Here is a 17,762-nt window from a genome sequence, read left to right as displayed (position 1 = left end):
AGGATTTATCTATGTAGCCCTGGATCTCATTCTGTGGACCTGGCTGGACTCAAATACAAGAATATGGCTGCCTCTGGCTCCTCGGTGGTGGGGTTAAACATGTGTACAGCCACCAAGCAGCTAAAGGTAGATTTCATCACCTTTTTGATACAGGGTTTCTCTGTGTGGCATTGGCTGTCCTGGGACTTATTCTGCCAGTGTGACCTGGAGCTCAAAGTCATCTGCCTGTCTCTGCAGGTGCTGGAGAAGTGTGGTTGGTCTGCAATGTTGAAATGCTGGGACATTGTCAAGCAGCAATATCCACCATGTGATCCATGCCATTATTTCACAACATAGCTTCACTTGTTATGGATTTGTATATAGGCAATTATCATTTGTAATTACATGGTTCTTTATGCTCCCATGAGGTACTTCATATGCAAAGGGGGCATGATTCAGAGAAGCTATATAACGTCATGGCAATGAGACTTATTTTTTAAAAAATCAAAAAATTTTCTGATTTTTGCGTGTGTCTGTAAGGTGATTGCAGGTTTTTAGACCATGACAGTTATGTGGAGACCAGCAGTCTATTTCATTGAGTATATTTTGGCCACAACTCATCAATCAGTAGACCCATAAATTTTTTGGTCTTTTGAGACAGGGTTTCTCTGAATTGCTTTGCAGATTGTCCTGGAACTTGTTCTGTAGACAAGGCTGGCCTTGAATTCATAGAGACCCACCTGCATCTGCCTACTGAGTGCTGGGATTAAAGGCATGTGCCACGTTTGCCCGGTGACGCATAAAATTCTAATTTCCCTGTGTATCTCTCTGTGGGTAAAGACTTTAGTCCTCCAAGTGAGAATGTCTCTATTGAAGAAACATTTACTTCTTATTTGACCACCAGACAGGAAAAACAGGAAATGAGAATGTGGGATTGTTTTAGAAATGGGGAAAAATCCATTATTTGGATTCATTAGAATATTTAGTTTGCATAGATTTGCCTTCTAAGCTTGTTACTATCCCAGGGATGGATTATTTACTATATAGTTTCTTTATCATTCCAAATTAGTCAAACTGAATAAATACATTTTAAATTCTTATCAACTTTGTCTTTCTCTTCCTTTTAGGAAAGGTATTTCTGTGACTCCCTGTCTGACCTACAACTTACACAATAGACCTGGCTATCATTGGACATCAGAGAGATCTGTCCATCTTGACTACAGAGTACCTGCATTATAGTTGGGCATGTCACTAGATAAGTTGCTTCATTTGATTGGCTTATTGAGGATGAGTGGCTGAACCTTGCTTGTTAGGGGAGCCAGAACACAGGCCCTGGTTATAACTCCAGTAACTGAAGAAGGTACCAATCAAATGCATCCTTTCTGCCATAAATTCTACTGTCTTTCAACTATGAGAAATTATTTTTCCTTATCATTGAATCTGTTGTAAACCATCAAAGGACCTGGGAAGAGTTGTGCCTTATTGTGTAGGTGGTGAAAACCCAGGCTCACAGTGGTAATTCAATTTTGATTATACTTAAGCACAACTCCTCATGTTACTCATCCCTTCTTTCTAATGCCTCACTAAGTGAAGTTGAGGCCACCTGAGCCAGGCATGGTGTCAGAGGACTGTAATCATGGTACTCAGAATATGGAGGTAGGAATTTCAGGATTTCAAAGTCATGCATGATAAAAATGGTCAATGGTGTATGGTGGGAGGACGACAGTACAAAGTCAGACTGTGAATAGTTCAGGACAATGTTCATAACCTTCCCTGAAGCTCCACTATTTCAGGGCTTTGGCACCAACAATTGTTAGCTAAGGTATTTACCACCCCATCTTTCCTATTTCTTATTTAATTTCATGAATGTTATTTAAATTAGACACAGTCTTATTTGACATATCGATCTCAGTTCCCTCTCTCTCCCATCCTCCCATGCCACAAACACCCACCACCCATCCCATCCCCCATCCACTCCAAAAGGAGGGTGAGGCCTTCAATAAGGGATCATCCAAATCTGTCAAGTCATTTTTGACAGGGCTTAGGCCCTCCCTCATGTGTCTATGCTTATTGAGTATCCCTCTATGTGGAATGGGTTCCCAAACATTCTTATAATAGGGATAAATACAGATCTTCAACAAGAGGCCACATAGACTGCCCAGGAGTGGTAGCCGACACCCACATATAGGGACTCTGGGGTCAATGACATCCCCCTTGTTCAGGTCAGCTGTTTCTGTGAGTTTCTCCAGGTTAGTCTGGGCCCCTATGCTCATCACTTCTCCCTCTCTGCAACTAGATCACAGAGTTCAGCTCAGTGTTTAGCTGTGGGTGTCTGCTGCTGCTTCCATCAGCTACTGGGTGAAGATTCTAGGATGGCATTTAACGTAGTCATCAATCTCATTAAAGGGGAAGAGCATTTAAGGTAGTCTCTTCATTGTTGCTTAGATACTCAGCTGGGATTATCCTTATGGATCTCTGGACATTTCCCTAGATCCAGATTTCACTTTAAACCTTTAATGGCTCCCTTTATTATGGTATCTCTTAACTTTCTCTCCTCTTTTCTTTTCTTTTCCTTTTTGCAAGACACAGGCGTTTGTTTATTGAGTCCAGACCCAGCCCGGCTGATACCTCTATAGCTCAGAATAAAGGGCTCATGGAAGGCACAGGTTTGAAAACTGCTTTAATGGAAACTCCCCCAAAACACCATCTGGGACTGGTTGGAATGTGGCCAGAGCTGGCCCCAGGACAATACTGAGCCTGTAGTTGTTACCAAAATATACATCTGTCACCATAAAAAACTGCTGCACTGCCTCAGCTCCACACAAGTATAAAAATCATAAATATTTACACTCTTGCCACTCCTTCACAGAAGCAAGGTCCAGGGAGCCCCTCCCACAGACAGGCTAGGCATGATATGGGCATTTGGGAGGGGCATTAAGGCCTAGAGGTCAGCCCCTCACCTGGGCCTAGTCAGAGGCCGGCAGAAAACAAAACTTTGGTCCAAAATTTGAAGGTAGGAACCCACTGGTCTCAGAGCTGTTTTTATCTAGGCAGAGGCAGCACTGGCCTGGGTCCCACCTGCAAGTTGGTCACCGCGAAGAGGGGACAAGCACAGGGACATAGAAGCTGAGAGTACACAATACCATTGTATCACTGCTATAAAAAGTTACTTAAAACTATATCTCTTGCATATAAATGGGGGAAGATTCAGGTATTTGGTCAAGTGGAAATATTGCTAGGCATGGGTGTCTGTGACCACACAGAATAGAATACAAAGGTCACATGAGGCTGGGCAGCTGAGGATGGCCTGGGCCCCGAGGCTGGCCAGGGACATGGGAGAATCATGTCACTTGATTATAAGGGTGGGGGCAGTGGCCCCAGTTCCTGCACAGCATAGGGAGCCTGTGGTGCAGGCCAATGTCTCTCCTGCAGGTCTAGAGACAAGACTGGTGGCCTAAGAGGCTAAGTGCACAGCCGCAAGTTGGGCTGGTTTGTAAGGCCCGAGAAAGCGGCTGTGTTCGGGGCACCGCTGTGGCCTTATTATGCCTGAGCCCCTCAAGGCATGGTGCCTGGCCTGACTGGACCTCTGTGGCCCAAGCCATTTCCTGCCATGGCAAGGTGGACTAGATTTAATTTTTTTAAAAACAGGTAAACTGATCTCTTTAAAAAAATAAAATCTCTGGTCTGTAAGGTCACTTCAGCTGCTTTTAAAGTGGTTTTTCTGGAATGGTGGAAGCTGTTGCAGGCCCACAGGCATCTAGATGGTGGACTTGGAGAAGGACACACGCAGGTGTTGGTTCTCGCCCAGGTCATGGTTGTGCAGTTCAATTAGCACCTGCACGGCCTCCTCCACAGAGCCCATCTGGATCAGGGCCATCTTTCGGTCCTTCTGGAAGAACTTGAAGCCTTTGACCACACTACCGTTGCTGGAGAAGAGGTTCTTGAGGTCGTCTTCTGACACAGAGGGCGGGATATTGGAGAGGTGGAGAGTAGGTGAGGGCGGGAAGATATTCTGGAAGTTCTTGGAGCCCTGCTTCTTGAAGCAGTGCAGTGGTGAGCTACCATAGTCCTTGGTGAGGCCCTGGTCCTCCTGTCCCTCCCGAGGCAGCTGCACACTCTGATGCTTCGACAGTATGATGCGCACTGACTTCCCGTGTAGCTTGTGTCCATTCAGGTGGCTCCCACTCCTTTGACACCTATTCCTCCCAACCCCCCTTCCCATTCCAACCTTTACCCTACCTCGGTGAAAGACACTAAGGCTAAAGAAAAGAAGACACCTAAGGTACTCCCCCCGGGAGAAGACCTGTTGGTTGATCTATTAACTGAGGATTCCCCGCCATATCCGCCACCGCCGCCCCCACCAGAGGCAGAAGCGGACTCCGCCGCCTTGGCAGAAGCGGCCCCTGACCCTTCACCAATGGCTTATCGATTAAGAGGTCGCAGGGAGCAGCCCGTTCCAGATTCAACCACTTTGCCCCTCCGAACTGGACTGAACGGCCAACCTCAGTATTGGCCATTCTCAGCATCGGACCTCTATAACTGGAAAAATAATAATCCTTCTTTTTCTGCAGACCCCGTGAGGCTGACATCTCTCATAGAGTCGGTCCTCACGACTCACCAACCCACCTGGGATGATTGTCAGCAGCTGTTGCAGGTCCTCTTAACCTCGGAGGAGAAACAGCGTGTGCTACTAGAAGCACGAAAGAATGTCCCAGGAGCAGCCCACCCAGCTGCCCAATGAAATTGATGCGGCTTGCCCTCTTGAAAGACCTGAATGGGATTTTACCACCGAAGCAGGTAGGACCCATCTGCGTCTCTATCGCCAGTTGCTTGTAGCGGGTCTCCGGGGGGCAGGACGCCGACCCACTAATTTGGCCCAGGTGAAGCAGATAATACAGGGTGTGGAGGAATCACCTGCTGCTTTTCTAGAAAGATTAAAAGAAGCGTACAGGATGTATACTCCCTATAATCCGGAAGATCCAGGTCAGGCCACCAACGTTTCTATGTCCTTTATTTGGCAATCAGCCCCGGACATAAGAAACAAGCTTCAAAGGCTAGAAAATTTACAGGGATATACACTCCAAGATTTGTTGAAGGAAGCAGAACGTATTTTTAATAAGAGGGAAACACAGACAGAAAGAGAAGAACGCTGGAGGAAGGAAACCCAGGAGAGAGAGGAAAGACTAAGACAGGAAGCAGAGGAAAAAGAGGTTGCGAGAGACCGTAAGTGGAATAAAGAAATGAGCAGGCTATTGGCCACAGTAGTGACAGGCCAGAGACAGAATAGACAGAGGGATGACAGAAGGGGGCCCCACCTGGACAGGGACCAATGTGCTTACTGCAAAGAAAAAGGACATTGGGCAAGAGAATGCCCTAAGAACCCCCGGGCCAAGCTTCCACGGCCAAGGGCTTCTGACCTCCTGAACCTAGAAGATTAGAGGAGTCAGGGCCAGGAGCCCCCCCCCCTGAGCCCAGGATAACACTGCAAGTCGGGGGGCATCCGGTCACCTTCCTAGTCGATACAGGGGCACAACATTCCGTTCTGAATCGGTCACCTGGACCCCTGAGTCACCGGACTGCATGGGTACAGGGAGATACAGGCGGAAAGCAGTACCATTGGACTACAAATCGGCAGCTCCAGCTCGCGACCGGTAAGGTTATGCATTCTTTCCTCCATGTGCCAGATTGCCCCTACCCCTTACTAGGATGGGACCTATTGACCAAATTAAAAGTTCAAATACACTTTGAGAGGTCAGAAGTCAAAGTCACAGGGCCAGAGGGAATTCCCCTTACCATCTTGACAATGTCCATAGAAGATGAATATAGACTCTATGAAAAGAGGACTAACTCGAGCAATCAGGAAACCCTTGACCACTGGCTTGCGGAATTTCCCCAAGCCTGGGCTGAAACAGGAGGAATGGGCCTTGCCATTAACCAGGCCCCAATTATAGTAACCTTAAAAGCTGCCATCCTTCCTGCATCCGTCAGACAGTATCCAATGCCTAAAGAAGCCCGCGAAGGAATTCGGCCACATATTAAAAGGTTACTTGAACAAGGGATTCTGGTGCCCTGTAAATCTCCTTGGAATACACCCTTGTTACCTGTTAGGAAGCCGGGAACTAATGACTACAGGCCAGTGCAGGATCTGAGAGAAGTCAATAAAAGGATAGAGGACATACACCCTACTGTCCCCAACCCTTACAATTTGCTGAGTGGATTGCCACCTAACTATACCTGGTACACAGTCTTAGATCTTAAAGACCTTTCTTCTGCCTCTGCCTGCATCCCACCAGCCAGCCTATATTTGCCTTTGAATGGCAGGACGCGGCCCTTGGAATCTCTGGGCAGCTGACTTGGACTAGGCTACCTCAAGGGTTTAAGAACAGCCCTACCCTTTTTGATGAAGCTTTACATCAGGACCTGGCAGAATTCCGGGTTCGGTATCCCGCTCTAATCCTCTTACAATATGTAGATGACATTCTCCTGGCAGCCAAAACCAAAGGGGAATGCAAAGAAGGCACTCAAGCCCTCCTCCAGACTCTTGGGAGCCTAGGGTACCGGGCATCCGCCAAGAAGGCCCAGATATGTCAGAAACAGGTGACCTATTTAGGATATAAGATAAAGGATGGACGTCGATGGCTAACGGAAGCCCGTATGCGAGCCATCTTAGACATTCCCACCCCACAAAATCCCTGCCAACTGAGAGAGTTCTTGGGAACGGCAGGCTTCTGCCGCCTATGGATCCCCGGGTTTGCCGAAATGGCGGCTCCCCTCTACCCCCTCACTCGGCCAGGGGTTGCTTTTAAATGGGAAGAGCCCCAAAAGAAAGCCTTCACCGACATCAAAAAGGCTCTCCTTGAATCACCAGCCCTGGGTCTACCGGACTTAGCTAAGCCATTTGAACTCTTTATAGATGAGAAAGAGGGCTATGCTAAGGGAGTCCTCACCCAAAAACTGGGGCCTTGGAGAAGGCCCACTGCATACCTCTCCAAGAAATTGGATCCTGTGGCATCGGGATGGCCACCCTGCCTTCGAATGATTGCCGCTATAGCCCTGCTGGTAAAAGATTCTCACAAGCTAACCTTGGGGCAGCCTTTGACCATACATGCCCCTCATGCAGTTGAGGAAGTCATCAGACAGCCTCCAGATAGATGGCTTACTAATGCCCGAATGACTCATTACCAGACTATGCTGTTGGACAAAGACCGGGTCCACTTCGGGCCTTTGGTGACTCTGAACCCAGCCACCCTGCTCCCCCTCCCTGGGGAGCCCGAGGCTCATGATTGCTTACAGGTACTGGCCGAGGCCCATGGGGCGAGATCCGACCTGACTGACCAGCCTCTACCCAGCCCGGACCACATCTGGTTCACGGATGGAAGCAGCTTTTTGCATCAAGGAGAATGAAGGGCGGGTGCGGCAGTCACCACAGAGAATCAGGTCGTCTGGGCCCAGGCACTCCCCCCTCGAACTTCCGCACAGAGGGCAGAACTCATAGCACTCACGCAGGCTCTAAAGTTGGCAGAAGGTAAGAGGCTCACCGTGTATACAGACAGTCGTTATGCCTTCGCCACTGCCCATATACATGGAGAAATTTACAGACAGAGGGGGCTGCTTACCTCGGAAGGGAAAGACATTAAAAATAAGGAGGAAATCCTCGCTCTCTTAAGGGCTCTTCATCTGCCCGCCGCCTTAAGTATCATACATTGCCCCAGACACCAAAAAGGGGATTCTTTTGAAGCAAGGAGCAATCGAAGGGCAGACTTGGCTGCCCGAGAGGCGGCCCTGACCACAGACACCACTAACCTCCTGGCTCTAGAGCCCACCAACGACCATCCCTCCCCCTCATGGGACTATGAACAAAGAGACATCCAAACCCTAGAGAAATTGGGAGCCACCAAGGAACCAAACGGGGATTGGACTTATGAAGGAAAGACTGTCATCCCCTACCGGGTAACCAAGTACCTAGTGACATTTTTACATAAGATGACACATCTGAGCTCCAAGAAGATGCGGGAGCTCCTCGAACGAGAAGAGGAATTCAATTTCCTTTTGGGGAAGAATGATATTCTAAAACAGGTAACTGAGCAATGTGATGCGTGCACCCGAGTCAATACATCCAGACTGAAGCTTCCTCCCGGGAACCGGGTCAGAGGCTACCGGCCCGGAACACATTGGGAGATAGATTTCACTGAGATTAAACCAGGTAAATATGGATACAAGTATCTATTAGTTTTTGTAGACACCTTTTCAGGATGGGTTGAAGCCTTCCCTACTAAACATGAAACAGCCAAGATCGTTACTAAGAAATTGCTTGAAGAAATCTTTCCCCATTATGGGATGCCTCAGGTACTGGGAACAGACAATGGGCCCGCCTTCGTCTCCCAGGTAAGTCAGTCAGTGGCCACCTTGTTGGGGATTGATTGGAAATTACATTGTACTTATAGACCCCAAAGTTCAGGACAGGTAGAAAGGATGAATAGAACAATCAAGGAGACTTTAACAAAATTGTCGCTTGCAACTGGCACGAGAGACTGGGTCCTCCTACTCCCCCTAGCACTCTACCGCGCTCGTAATACCCCTGGACGACATGGGCTCACACCCTTTGAGATACTGCATGGAGTACCTACTCCTATCATTAACTTTCTTGATCAAGATGTCTTAGATTTTGCTAACTCCCCTTCTCTCCAAGCTCATTTACAGGCCCTCCAACTAGTACAACGGGAGGTCTGGAAACCCCTTGCTCAAGCTTATAAAGACCAGAGGGACCATCCTGCCATTCCCCATTCCTACCAGATCGGGGACACAGTCTGGGTCCGGCGTCACCAGACCAAGAACCTCGAACCCCGCTGGAAGGGACCCTACATCGTTTTGCTTACCACCCCCACCGCACTCAAAGTAGACGGCATTGCAGCTTGGATACATGCTTCTCATGTAAAACCAGCCCGACCCACCGATTCAGCCACTGCATCAGAATGGACCGTACACCGCACTCAAAATCCTTTAAAGATAAGACTCTCTCGTACACCCTCCTATTGATTGTTTGCCTGTTTACTCCCCATGTAGCAACCAGCCCCCATACCATTCATGCGTTAACTTGGCAGGTTCTTTCCCAGACAGGGGAGGTCATTTATGAGACCACCAAAAACCATGCCCTCGGTGTATGGTGGCCTACATTGACACCCGATTTCTGTGACTTGGTCGCTGGTCTAGATACCTGGGACATTTCACATTGTTACCCTAAGGCTTGCAGCAATGGCAACAGTTTGCCACGAATGCACAGGTCACTCCAAAGTTCGAGAGAAACCACTCCTGGATGCAGCAGTCAATGGGCCAAAGACCAACTGTCGGACAAGGACTTTTATGTCTGCCCTAGAGACGGACGGGCCTGGAAGCAGACTCAGACTTGTGGGGGTCATGGACAATTTTTCTGTGCCGCTTGGGGATGTGAAACAACAGGGGATGCTTACTGGAAGCCTTCATCCTCATGGGACAAGATTCAGGTAACCAGAGGATGGCAAAAGGGCTCCACCGGTACCACCTCTATGCCTCTCCTCATTTCCTTTACGGATAAGGGTAAGAAAGCAACAGAATGGCAGAAGGGATATGTTTGGGGCCTTCGCTGGTACCTGTCAGGACCAGACCGGGGGGCCATCTTCAAAATTCGACTCAAAATAGAAACTATCACCAAAACCATGGGCCCAAACCCAGTTCTGACAGACCAGAAACCTCCCACCAAGCCTCATAGGCTTCGGCCCCATAGGCCTCTACCCCATCTCCCATCCTCGCCAACGCCCTCATCCAAAACTACTACTCCAGTTCACATCCCCACCTCCCCATATCCAGGGACAGGGGACAGATTATTTGAACTAGTACAAGGGGCTTACTTGGCCCTCAATTTCTCAGACCCCAGCAAGACTCAGGAATGCTGGCTATGCCTAGTTTCCCAGCCCCCATATTATGAAGGCATAGCAGTATTGGGTAAATACTCTAACCAAACCTCAGAGCCTACCAATTGTGGAACTGCTATGCAGCACAAGCTCACATTGTCTGAGGTCTCAGGAAAGGGGCTATGCATAGGCAGGGTTCCTCCCTCATATCAAGAGTTATGTAACCAAACAGAGCCATTATCTCAGGACAGCCGATACCTTGTTGCCCCCTATGGAACTTATTGGGCTTGCAGTACTGGTTTGACCCCCTGCGTCTCTACTACCGTTCTCAATGCCACTATTGACTTTTGTATATTGACAGAACTTTGGCCCAGAGTCACGTATCACCAACCTGAATATATTTATAGGGTACTAGAAAAGTCAACCCGATATCAGAGGGAGCCAATGTCCTTAACCGTGGCCCTATTATTAGGGGGAATAACTATGGGAGGTATAGCAGCTGGCATAGGGACCGGTACGGTTGCCTTACAGGAAACTAGTCATTTCAAACTTCTACAGCAAGCCATGCATACTGATATCCAGGCCCTAGAAGAGTCAGTAAGTGCACTTGAGAAATCCTTGACATCACTCTCTGAGGTAGTCCTGCAGAACAGACGAGGGTTAGATTTGTTATTTCTACAGGAAGGAGGACTATGCGCTGCCCTCAAGGAAGAATGCTGTTTTTATGCAGATCATACAGGAATAGTTAGGGACAGCATGGCCAAACTTAGGGAGAGGCTAAAACAGAGGCAACAGCTATTTGAGTCTCAACAAGGATGGTTCGAAGGATGGTTCGCTAAGTCCCCCTGGTTGACTACCCTCATATCCACGCTCATGGGACCTCTGGTTATTCTATTTTTGATCCTCATATTTGGTCCCTGCATTCTGAACAAAATGACTCAATTCATCAGAGAACGACTATCTGTTGTACAGGCCTTAGTCTTAACTCAGCAATACCACCAGCTAAAGCAAATAGATCCAGAGTATCCAGAGACCTCTGAATGAAAGATTCCATTCAGTTACAAGAGAAATGGGGGAATGAAAGACCCCTGCCCCTTAGCCCTTTCTTTCTCAAGTTTGCCTTCTCCTCCGGTCGGCGGCTTCCCCGATCCCCACCCCCCAGCCGGCCTCCACTTCCCCCGCTGCCCCTTAGCCCGCCCGGCCCGAGAACGAGCACCAGGTGGGCCGGCACGAGGGCGAGCACCAGGTGGGCCGGCACGAGAACAAACACCAAGTGAGCCGGCCTGGAGCCCTGCCCCTGAGCCCCCGCCCGATGAGAAACACTCCGTCCCAAGGTCTCCGCCCCCAAGGTCAGCCATCTGGACGCGGAGGGAGGGGGAATTGAGTCTGTTGTACCAGACACCAGACCTTGAGAATATGCTGATCTGGAATGGCTCTGTGTCTCATTTGAACCATCCAATAGAAATGATTCTGTATTTCGCCTCATTTGAAAGACTCTGTTTTCACCTCATTTGAATAACTCTGTACTTTGCCTCATTTGAATAACCCTGTATAGCGCCTCATATACATTGACCAATGGGAATAGCTCTGTACAATGCCTCATTAGAATTATCCAAAAGAATCCCTGCTCCTAGCTTGCGCCTTTTTCCCTATATAAGGACCCCTTTCCCTTGGCTCGGGGCGCTTAGCCACACAGAAGCTAAGTCGCCCCGGGTACCCGCGTCTCCAATAAAGCCTCTTGCGGTTTTGCATCCAAGTTCGTGGCCTCGCTGATTCCTGGGTGCGGGTCTCCTTCTACGAAAGTACCTCTTCGGGGGTCTTTCAACACAAAGTCGCTAGTGCTGGCAGGCGAAGCCATCCGGAAGTCGGGCATCCTGTGACGCAGAAGCCGAATTCCCTGTCACTGGCAGCCGCTCATTTGCAGGCGCGGAGCCGCTTGTCCGTAACCGGAAGTCGGTAGTATGGGCGTGCTGAAGCCGACCGGAAGACTGGAATGCTGGGACTGAGCAGCAGTCACTGGAAACCGGGAGCTGCTTTTGCACCGAGCCAGACTTGACAGGAACCGGTTTGCACTGGCGACCTGAAGCCAAGCGGAAGTCGGGCGTCCTGAGATTCCAGCGAAATTCCGGTCGCTGGAAGCCAGCCGCGCGCCGTTCCCATCCAGTAGCAGGATCCGGAAGTCGTTAGTGCTGGCAAGCCGAAGCCAACCGGAAGTCGGGAATCGTGAGTCTCAGAAGCCCCATTCCCGTCTCTGCAGGGGAAGCCAGAATGGGACCGGAACTCGGTAATGCTGGCGACCTGAAGCCAAGCGGAAGTAGGGCGCACTGGAACTGGAAATTGAAATTCCCGACTCTATTTCCCCGCAATCCCCGATACGGAAGCAGTCTGTAGGGACCGGAAGTCTGTAGTTCTGGCGAGCTGAAGCCAATCGGAAGTCGGGTGTGCTGAGCCACACATGGGTCGCTGGCGTCACTATCGAGGGCGGTGTTCTGCAGACCGGAAGCGGAAGCGCATCACAGAGCCGGTTCCTTCCTTTGAGTGGTAGCGTAGGGGACGCGGGCGCCGCGTTCTGTGCAGGATCCGGCCACGGCAGCGGAGCCCGTGTAGGGCGGAAGTGGCTGGGGCCGGGCGCGGGGCCTGCAGTGATTGACGTGTGGGGGTGAGTGATTGACTGAAGCGTGGGGGCCTGGTCTGTGTGTGACTGACAGGTGGGGGCGGGTTCTGAGTCACTGACGGATGGGGGGGTCTGTGAGTGACTGACGGTTGGGGCGGGATCTTGAGTGACTGACGGTAGGGGGCGGGGTCTGTGAGTGACTTACGGTGGGGGCGGGGTTTGTGAGTGACTGACAGGTGGGGGCGGGGTCCGTGACTGATTGACGTGTAGGGGCGGGGTCTGTGAGTGATTGACGTGTGGGCGTTCTATCAGTGACTAATTATGATGAGTAATTTGAAGCTCTCTTGATGAAACCTGTCTGTGAATTAACATCCACACAGCTCAGGGAAACCACCAGGACAGCAGAGGTTCTGGGCGCGCGCCATTCCTGGAATTGATGAGATGTCTCTGGTCCTAATAAACTGAGAGGCCAATGGTTAAAAAACAAGCAGGTGGGAAGTCTGACTCCTCACCAGGGAAGAGGGAAGAGTTGTAAAGTTTCACAGAAGATTATTGGAATATTACAAGCCCGGGGACGAGGACCAGTGTCAGCAGGCTGTTGCCGCCTGACAGCCTGAAGGCTCAAAGAAGGGAAAAGTTTATCCTTTTGTTTTCTGGGGTAAATTCCTAAAAGCATTTGTCCCATGAAGACACCCTTGGTGAACCAAAGTATAGCACTGACATGTCATGGTGGGGGTGATTTGTAGTGTAGGCTCTTTGATGCCTGTCTTTAAGGGTGTTCACTTTTACCAACTCAGTGGCTTTTCTTTTATGCTTTTTAGATTTCTACCTGGACAAGGCCTGGTACTACACCCACAGATAGGAGACAAATTGGATATTATTTGCCCAAAAGTGGACTCTAAAACTGTTGGCCAGTATGAGTATTATAAAGTTTATATGGTTGATAAAGACCAAGCAGACAGATGCATTATTAAGAAGAAGAAAAAAACCCTGCTCAACTGTTCCCGACCACACCGAGATGTGAAATTTACCATCAAGTTTCAAGAATTCAGCCCTAACATCAGGGGTCTAGAATTTCAGAAGAACAAAGATTATTACATCATATGTAAGTATAATTCTCTCTCTTTATTTTGTAGTCATTGGGATAAGCTAACTAGGTTCGTATTGATTTCTGTTTCCTTTCAATTAACATGGTAACTCATTTGTTAAGAAGCTTTGTTCTTTTTGTTTTTTCAAAATAAATTAATTGAAAATTGGGACCGTGTAGTGACAGTATTAATTAAATATAAATACTCCACAGGGGCAAACCTACCAGGATTCTTATGGTATTGAAATAAGTAAATTATAGGAAGGGACTCAGTATCTCTACTGACAAAACCATCTTTAAGGAACTTTTTTGAGGTTTTTATAGGTAAGTCTGTGTGATGCTTTTTCTCTCCATCCTTCCATCTGTCCGTCCAGCCATCCATCCACTCATTCATTTAGTGTGCATTCTGTTCCAAGAAATGTGTTTCAAAGTTAGGACTCAATAGAGCAAAATGTAATAGTGGTACACTTCACCATGACACCATCACTCCAGACCGGCAGAGCTCAGAACTTAGTAGCATGGGGCATACAGACAAAAGCCAGTACGGGTGGTCAACTTATGTCCTGATGGAAAAGGGTAAATTGTAATAATGTTGCCTGAATGACACACCTACATCTGTCATAAAAATGTGGCATTCTTTAAGGAGTAGGGGATAGGTGTTCATTGGGGTATATCTGAAGTGCATTTGTGAACTGTGCCCATTGTGATGAAGATAAAAATTAAAGCAAAATAAAACACTTAAAACAATAGCCAAGAGGCATAGGCAGGAATTTGGAGGGAGAAAAAAGAAGACAACGTTGACAAAAAATAATTTATATAGTTTATTATTATACACACATTCACCCTAAAGCTCTAACTCTTTGGATGTGCTTGATCCTTGGGAAAATGCTGTGGCCTTCATGCCTGTCTCACTTTCAAGTCTAGCAACATAGACCAAGACAAGGTCAGACAAATATGTGTTCGGCTGTTATGGTTGCCGAAATGGGGAGGTGGTCCCTTCACTACTTCTACTGATGCAGTGGCAAAAGCAGCTCAAAAGAGCAAGGATTCCTTTTGGCCTACAGTTTGTGGGGCACAGGGTATGGTGGTGGCAGACAGTTTCATGCCACTTGGAGGATGAAACTGCTTGCTCGCCTCTCAGACAATCAGGAAAGACCCGAACTCAGCAGGGTTCTCATGTCACCTCTCCCACTGTGACAGGGACCCCAGCCCAGGAACCTGATGGTACCACCTGTGTGTAGCACAGTTCTGTCCACCTCAGTCATCTAGGAAGTTTCTGTCTAGGAAGAGACTTGACACTCAAAGGCATGAGTGTCACAAGTGCCCTACAAGTTTCCTAATCCACACTTCCTTGTGACCATTACCTTTCATTGTGGTACTTGGAACAGTGTTATACAATTTTCCTGTTTCTAACAACCGTTGGTAATGAGTCCTTGACAGTCTTTTACAATATCTTTTCACAAGTTCACGTTAACTTAAAGAGGAAAACAGGAAAACTGTGCTCATTCAGAATGCTATGTGTTTCCTTCCATGGTCTCTGAATGCTAAAAAACATATTGAAAATAAATTTTAATTCTTTTAAAGATGTTTACCTCTGGGGGCCGGAGATGGACATCCTTGAGGTAAACCTCAGGAGTTCAACACAACCATTCTGGCTCAGAAAAGACACTGCCTACAAATTAAAGTATATATAAATATGACTAAAATAAATTTCTCTCTCTCTCTTCTCTCTCTCTCTCTCTCTCTCTCTCTCTCTCTCTCTCTCTCTCTCTCTGTGTGTGTGTGTGTGTGTGTGTGTGTGTGTGTGTGTGTGTGTGTCCCATGCCTGCCACTTGCCACACAGCAGAATTAAGCTAGGGCCTGTACTTGTGTTTGCAGGTGTTGGACTTCCCCAGCCTGCCTTCCTTTTGGTGTTCTTTTCCATTTGAATCTGATTTTTCCCTTTGAGATTAAGCTAAATATATCTGTATTCCTCCCTGGACCCTCATTGGCTTTCAGTTATCACTGTTCTTGTAACATGAGTGTTCAAACTTTTATCAAGAAAAGAAAGCTGTTTTTAACTTTCAATAGGATGTGCTTTAGCTTGAGGTGCATTATCCTGAGTCTAGAACTTGGCATTCTCCTCCAATTAAACAAACTTGACATTTGACTAGTACTTTCATGAATCCTGTGTCACTTTTCTTCTTTTTCTCTATGGATATATATTCTGATTTCTGAGAAATGTAGTGAAAACACTAAGCAATAACTGAAAATTCCACACTGACCTAGACCACACCAAAAACTGTGCTCAAAATATCCCACACTGTGAGAAGCAATAGGAGAGAGGCTCTTTGGCTGAGTCAGTTTTTGCAAATCGAAAAGAAGATAAGGAAAATGATAACACAGTAAAATACTAAGGCCCTTTTGGTAGGTTCTCAAACACACAGTCTCTTTAGAACTTTACTTTGACTTATCTGACAAGCATTTTCTCCAGTCTGTGAGTGGACACTGTTTAGCTTACTGCAACTCCCTGACAAAGTTATTATGGCAACTATTACCTATTTTCAGTTATTATGGCAACTATTACCTATTTCCCAGAAAAAGCTTAGTGTCAGTAAAGACTGAGGAAAGAGATGCAACTATGAGACCCAAGGTTAAGTGCACTCTCTGGAGAAGAGGCACCCTTTGTTTTTTGGGAAAATACTGAGAGTAGAAATTGATAATTCCAGAACACAGATGTGAATTCGTATTTGATTTTTTTAGTTACAAACCTCTAGAAACCATGAAGGCATTTGGAGCTGTTTGGTGGTGATATGCTTGGAAAACAAGACAAAACAAGACAACCAGGCTGAAAGAAGTTGCCAGAACATTTGTCTGTTTGTCATTGTCTTCCGAGTATAGTGTTAGCAGACAGGACTTTGATAGAGAAAGTGGAAGGTGATTAAAATTACAGGCGTGTCTATGAAATACTTCTGTTCCTTGCCCATTGAACTCAAAGGGAAGCAGTGTTCAGCACATTCCACCTTCTCCTCCTACTCAAACTTGAACTGTAAACTGAAAGCCTGCTCTTCCTTACATGGCCTGACAGCCCATCTCTGTACAGCTTTAGTTACAAAGCCATATAGATAATTCACTGGCTTAAGGACAAACAGCAATGTGTGCAGACAGAACAGCTTAGACTGACAGGAAGACATTGGTAGAAGGGTTGTGCTCTCCCTCTCCCCTCATTTTTAAAGTGGAAAAGGAGCCCAGCTGGCCAATGTTGCCCCCACCTGGTTATATCCAAGTTGTCCCAAGACCCAGACAGGGAAGCGGGTGTGCAAACTCTCTGTCCAGCTGGAGTTTTCCCTAGCAGGAAACTTGGCTAAAGTGGCTGATGGGGGTTGATAAAAACACATGCTTGCAGGGACTTACACAGTGATGAGAATGCAGACTCAGAAGACTTGAGTTCTAGGATGCTACTTCAGCACATTCCCGGCTGGAGGAAGGAGCAAGGGGGTTTCAGAAGGCTCCCCTGATAGTGCTTAAAGAACTTGGAGGTTTGACAAGCATAGCATCAAGTTCATTGTTCTTTAAGCAGGAGGTGTGGAGTGGAGGAAGCAGGTGTTGGGAGATGATTACCAAGTTTTGAAATTATCATGTTTGCTCTTTTGCACTTTCTAGTTTCGCCCCACCCCCACCCCCAGGAGTCGCTGGCTATTTTAGAAGGTGCTGTCCCTTTTACCTATAAAGTAATACTAAATCATGTGTATATGGGAGGGTGTGTTTAATTGCATTTAGAAACAGGTAGTCTACATGTCACAATGTTTCCAGCATCCATTTCTCTTTGTTTATTTTTCTATTTCTTTTCAGCTTTCAGCATCCCTACATTCAGAAAACTTATGACAAAGAGTGAATTCTTATTATTCAAATTGTTTTTAGACAATTCATGTTCATGAAATCCTACTGATTTCCTTATTTGTTCTATATTTTTTGTTTTTTCCATTTTATTTTTAATCAGCTACATCAAATGGGTCTTTGGAAGGCCTGCATAACCAGGAGGGAGGGGTGTGCCAAACAAGATCTATGAAGATCTCATGAAAGTTGGACAAGGTAAAGATCAACTGCTGCTTTGTGACCCCACTGTGACCAGGTATAGCCCACAGCCAGCGTGGCACCTGGGGTGACACTCACCATCACCCCTCTTGCTAGTTTTGAAGGCAGACCCTTTTCTGCT

General features: G+C 47.4%; 1 protein-coding gene and 1 pseudogene across 1 annotated transcript; one reads left to right on the top strand and one right to left on the bottom strand.

Annotated features, from left to right (window-relative positions):
* Window positions 1–2,640: 2,640 nt before the first annotated feature.
* Window positions 2,641–4,335, bottom strand: LOC113838748 (polypyrimidine tract-binding protein 1-like). The gene has a single exon (XM_035453675.1). The coding sequence runs from the start codon at window positions 4,199–4,201 to the stop codon at window positions 3,737–3,739; it is 465 nt and encodes a 154-aa protein (XP_035309566.1). The 5' UTR covers window positions 4,202–4,335; the 3' UTR covers window positions 2,641–3,736.
* An 8,439-nt stretch (window positions 4,336–12,774) lies between these two features.
* The window catches only part of LOC113838747, a 61,953-nt pseudogene continuing 56,965 nt past the window's right edge, over window positions 12,775–17,762 (top strand).

This window comes from Cricetulus griseus, unplaced genomic scaffold (genome assembly GCF_003668045.3).
Source record: "Cricetulus griseus strain 17A/GY unplaced genomic scaffold, alternate assembly CriGri-PICRH-1.0 unplaced_scaffold_1, whole genome shotgun sequence".
Taxonomy (NCBI): domain Eukaryota; kingdom Metazoa; phylum Chordata; class Mammalia; order Rodentia; family Cricetidae; genus Cricetulus; species Cricetulus griseus.
This window is presented reverse-complemented; position numbering and strand designations above follow the sequence as displayed.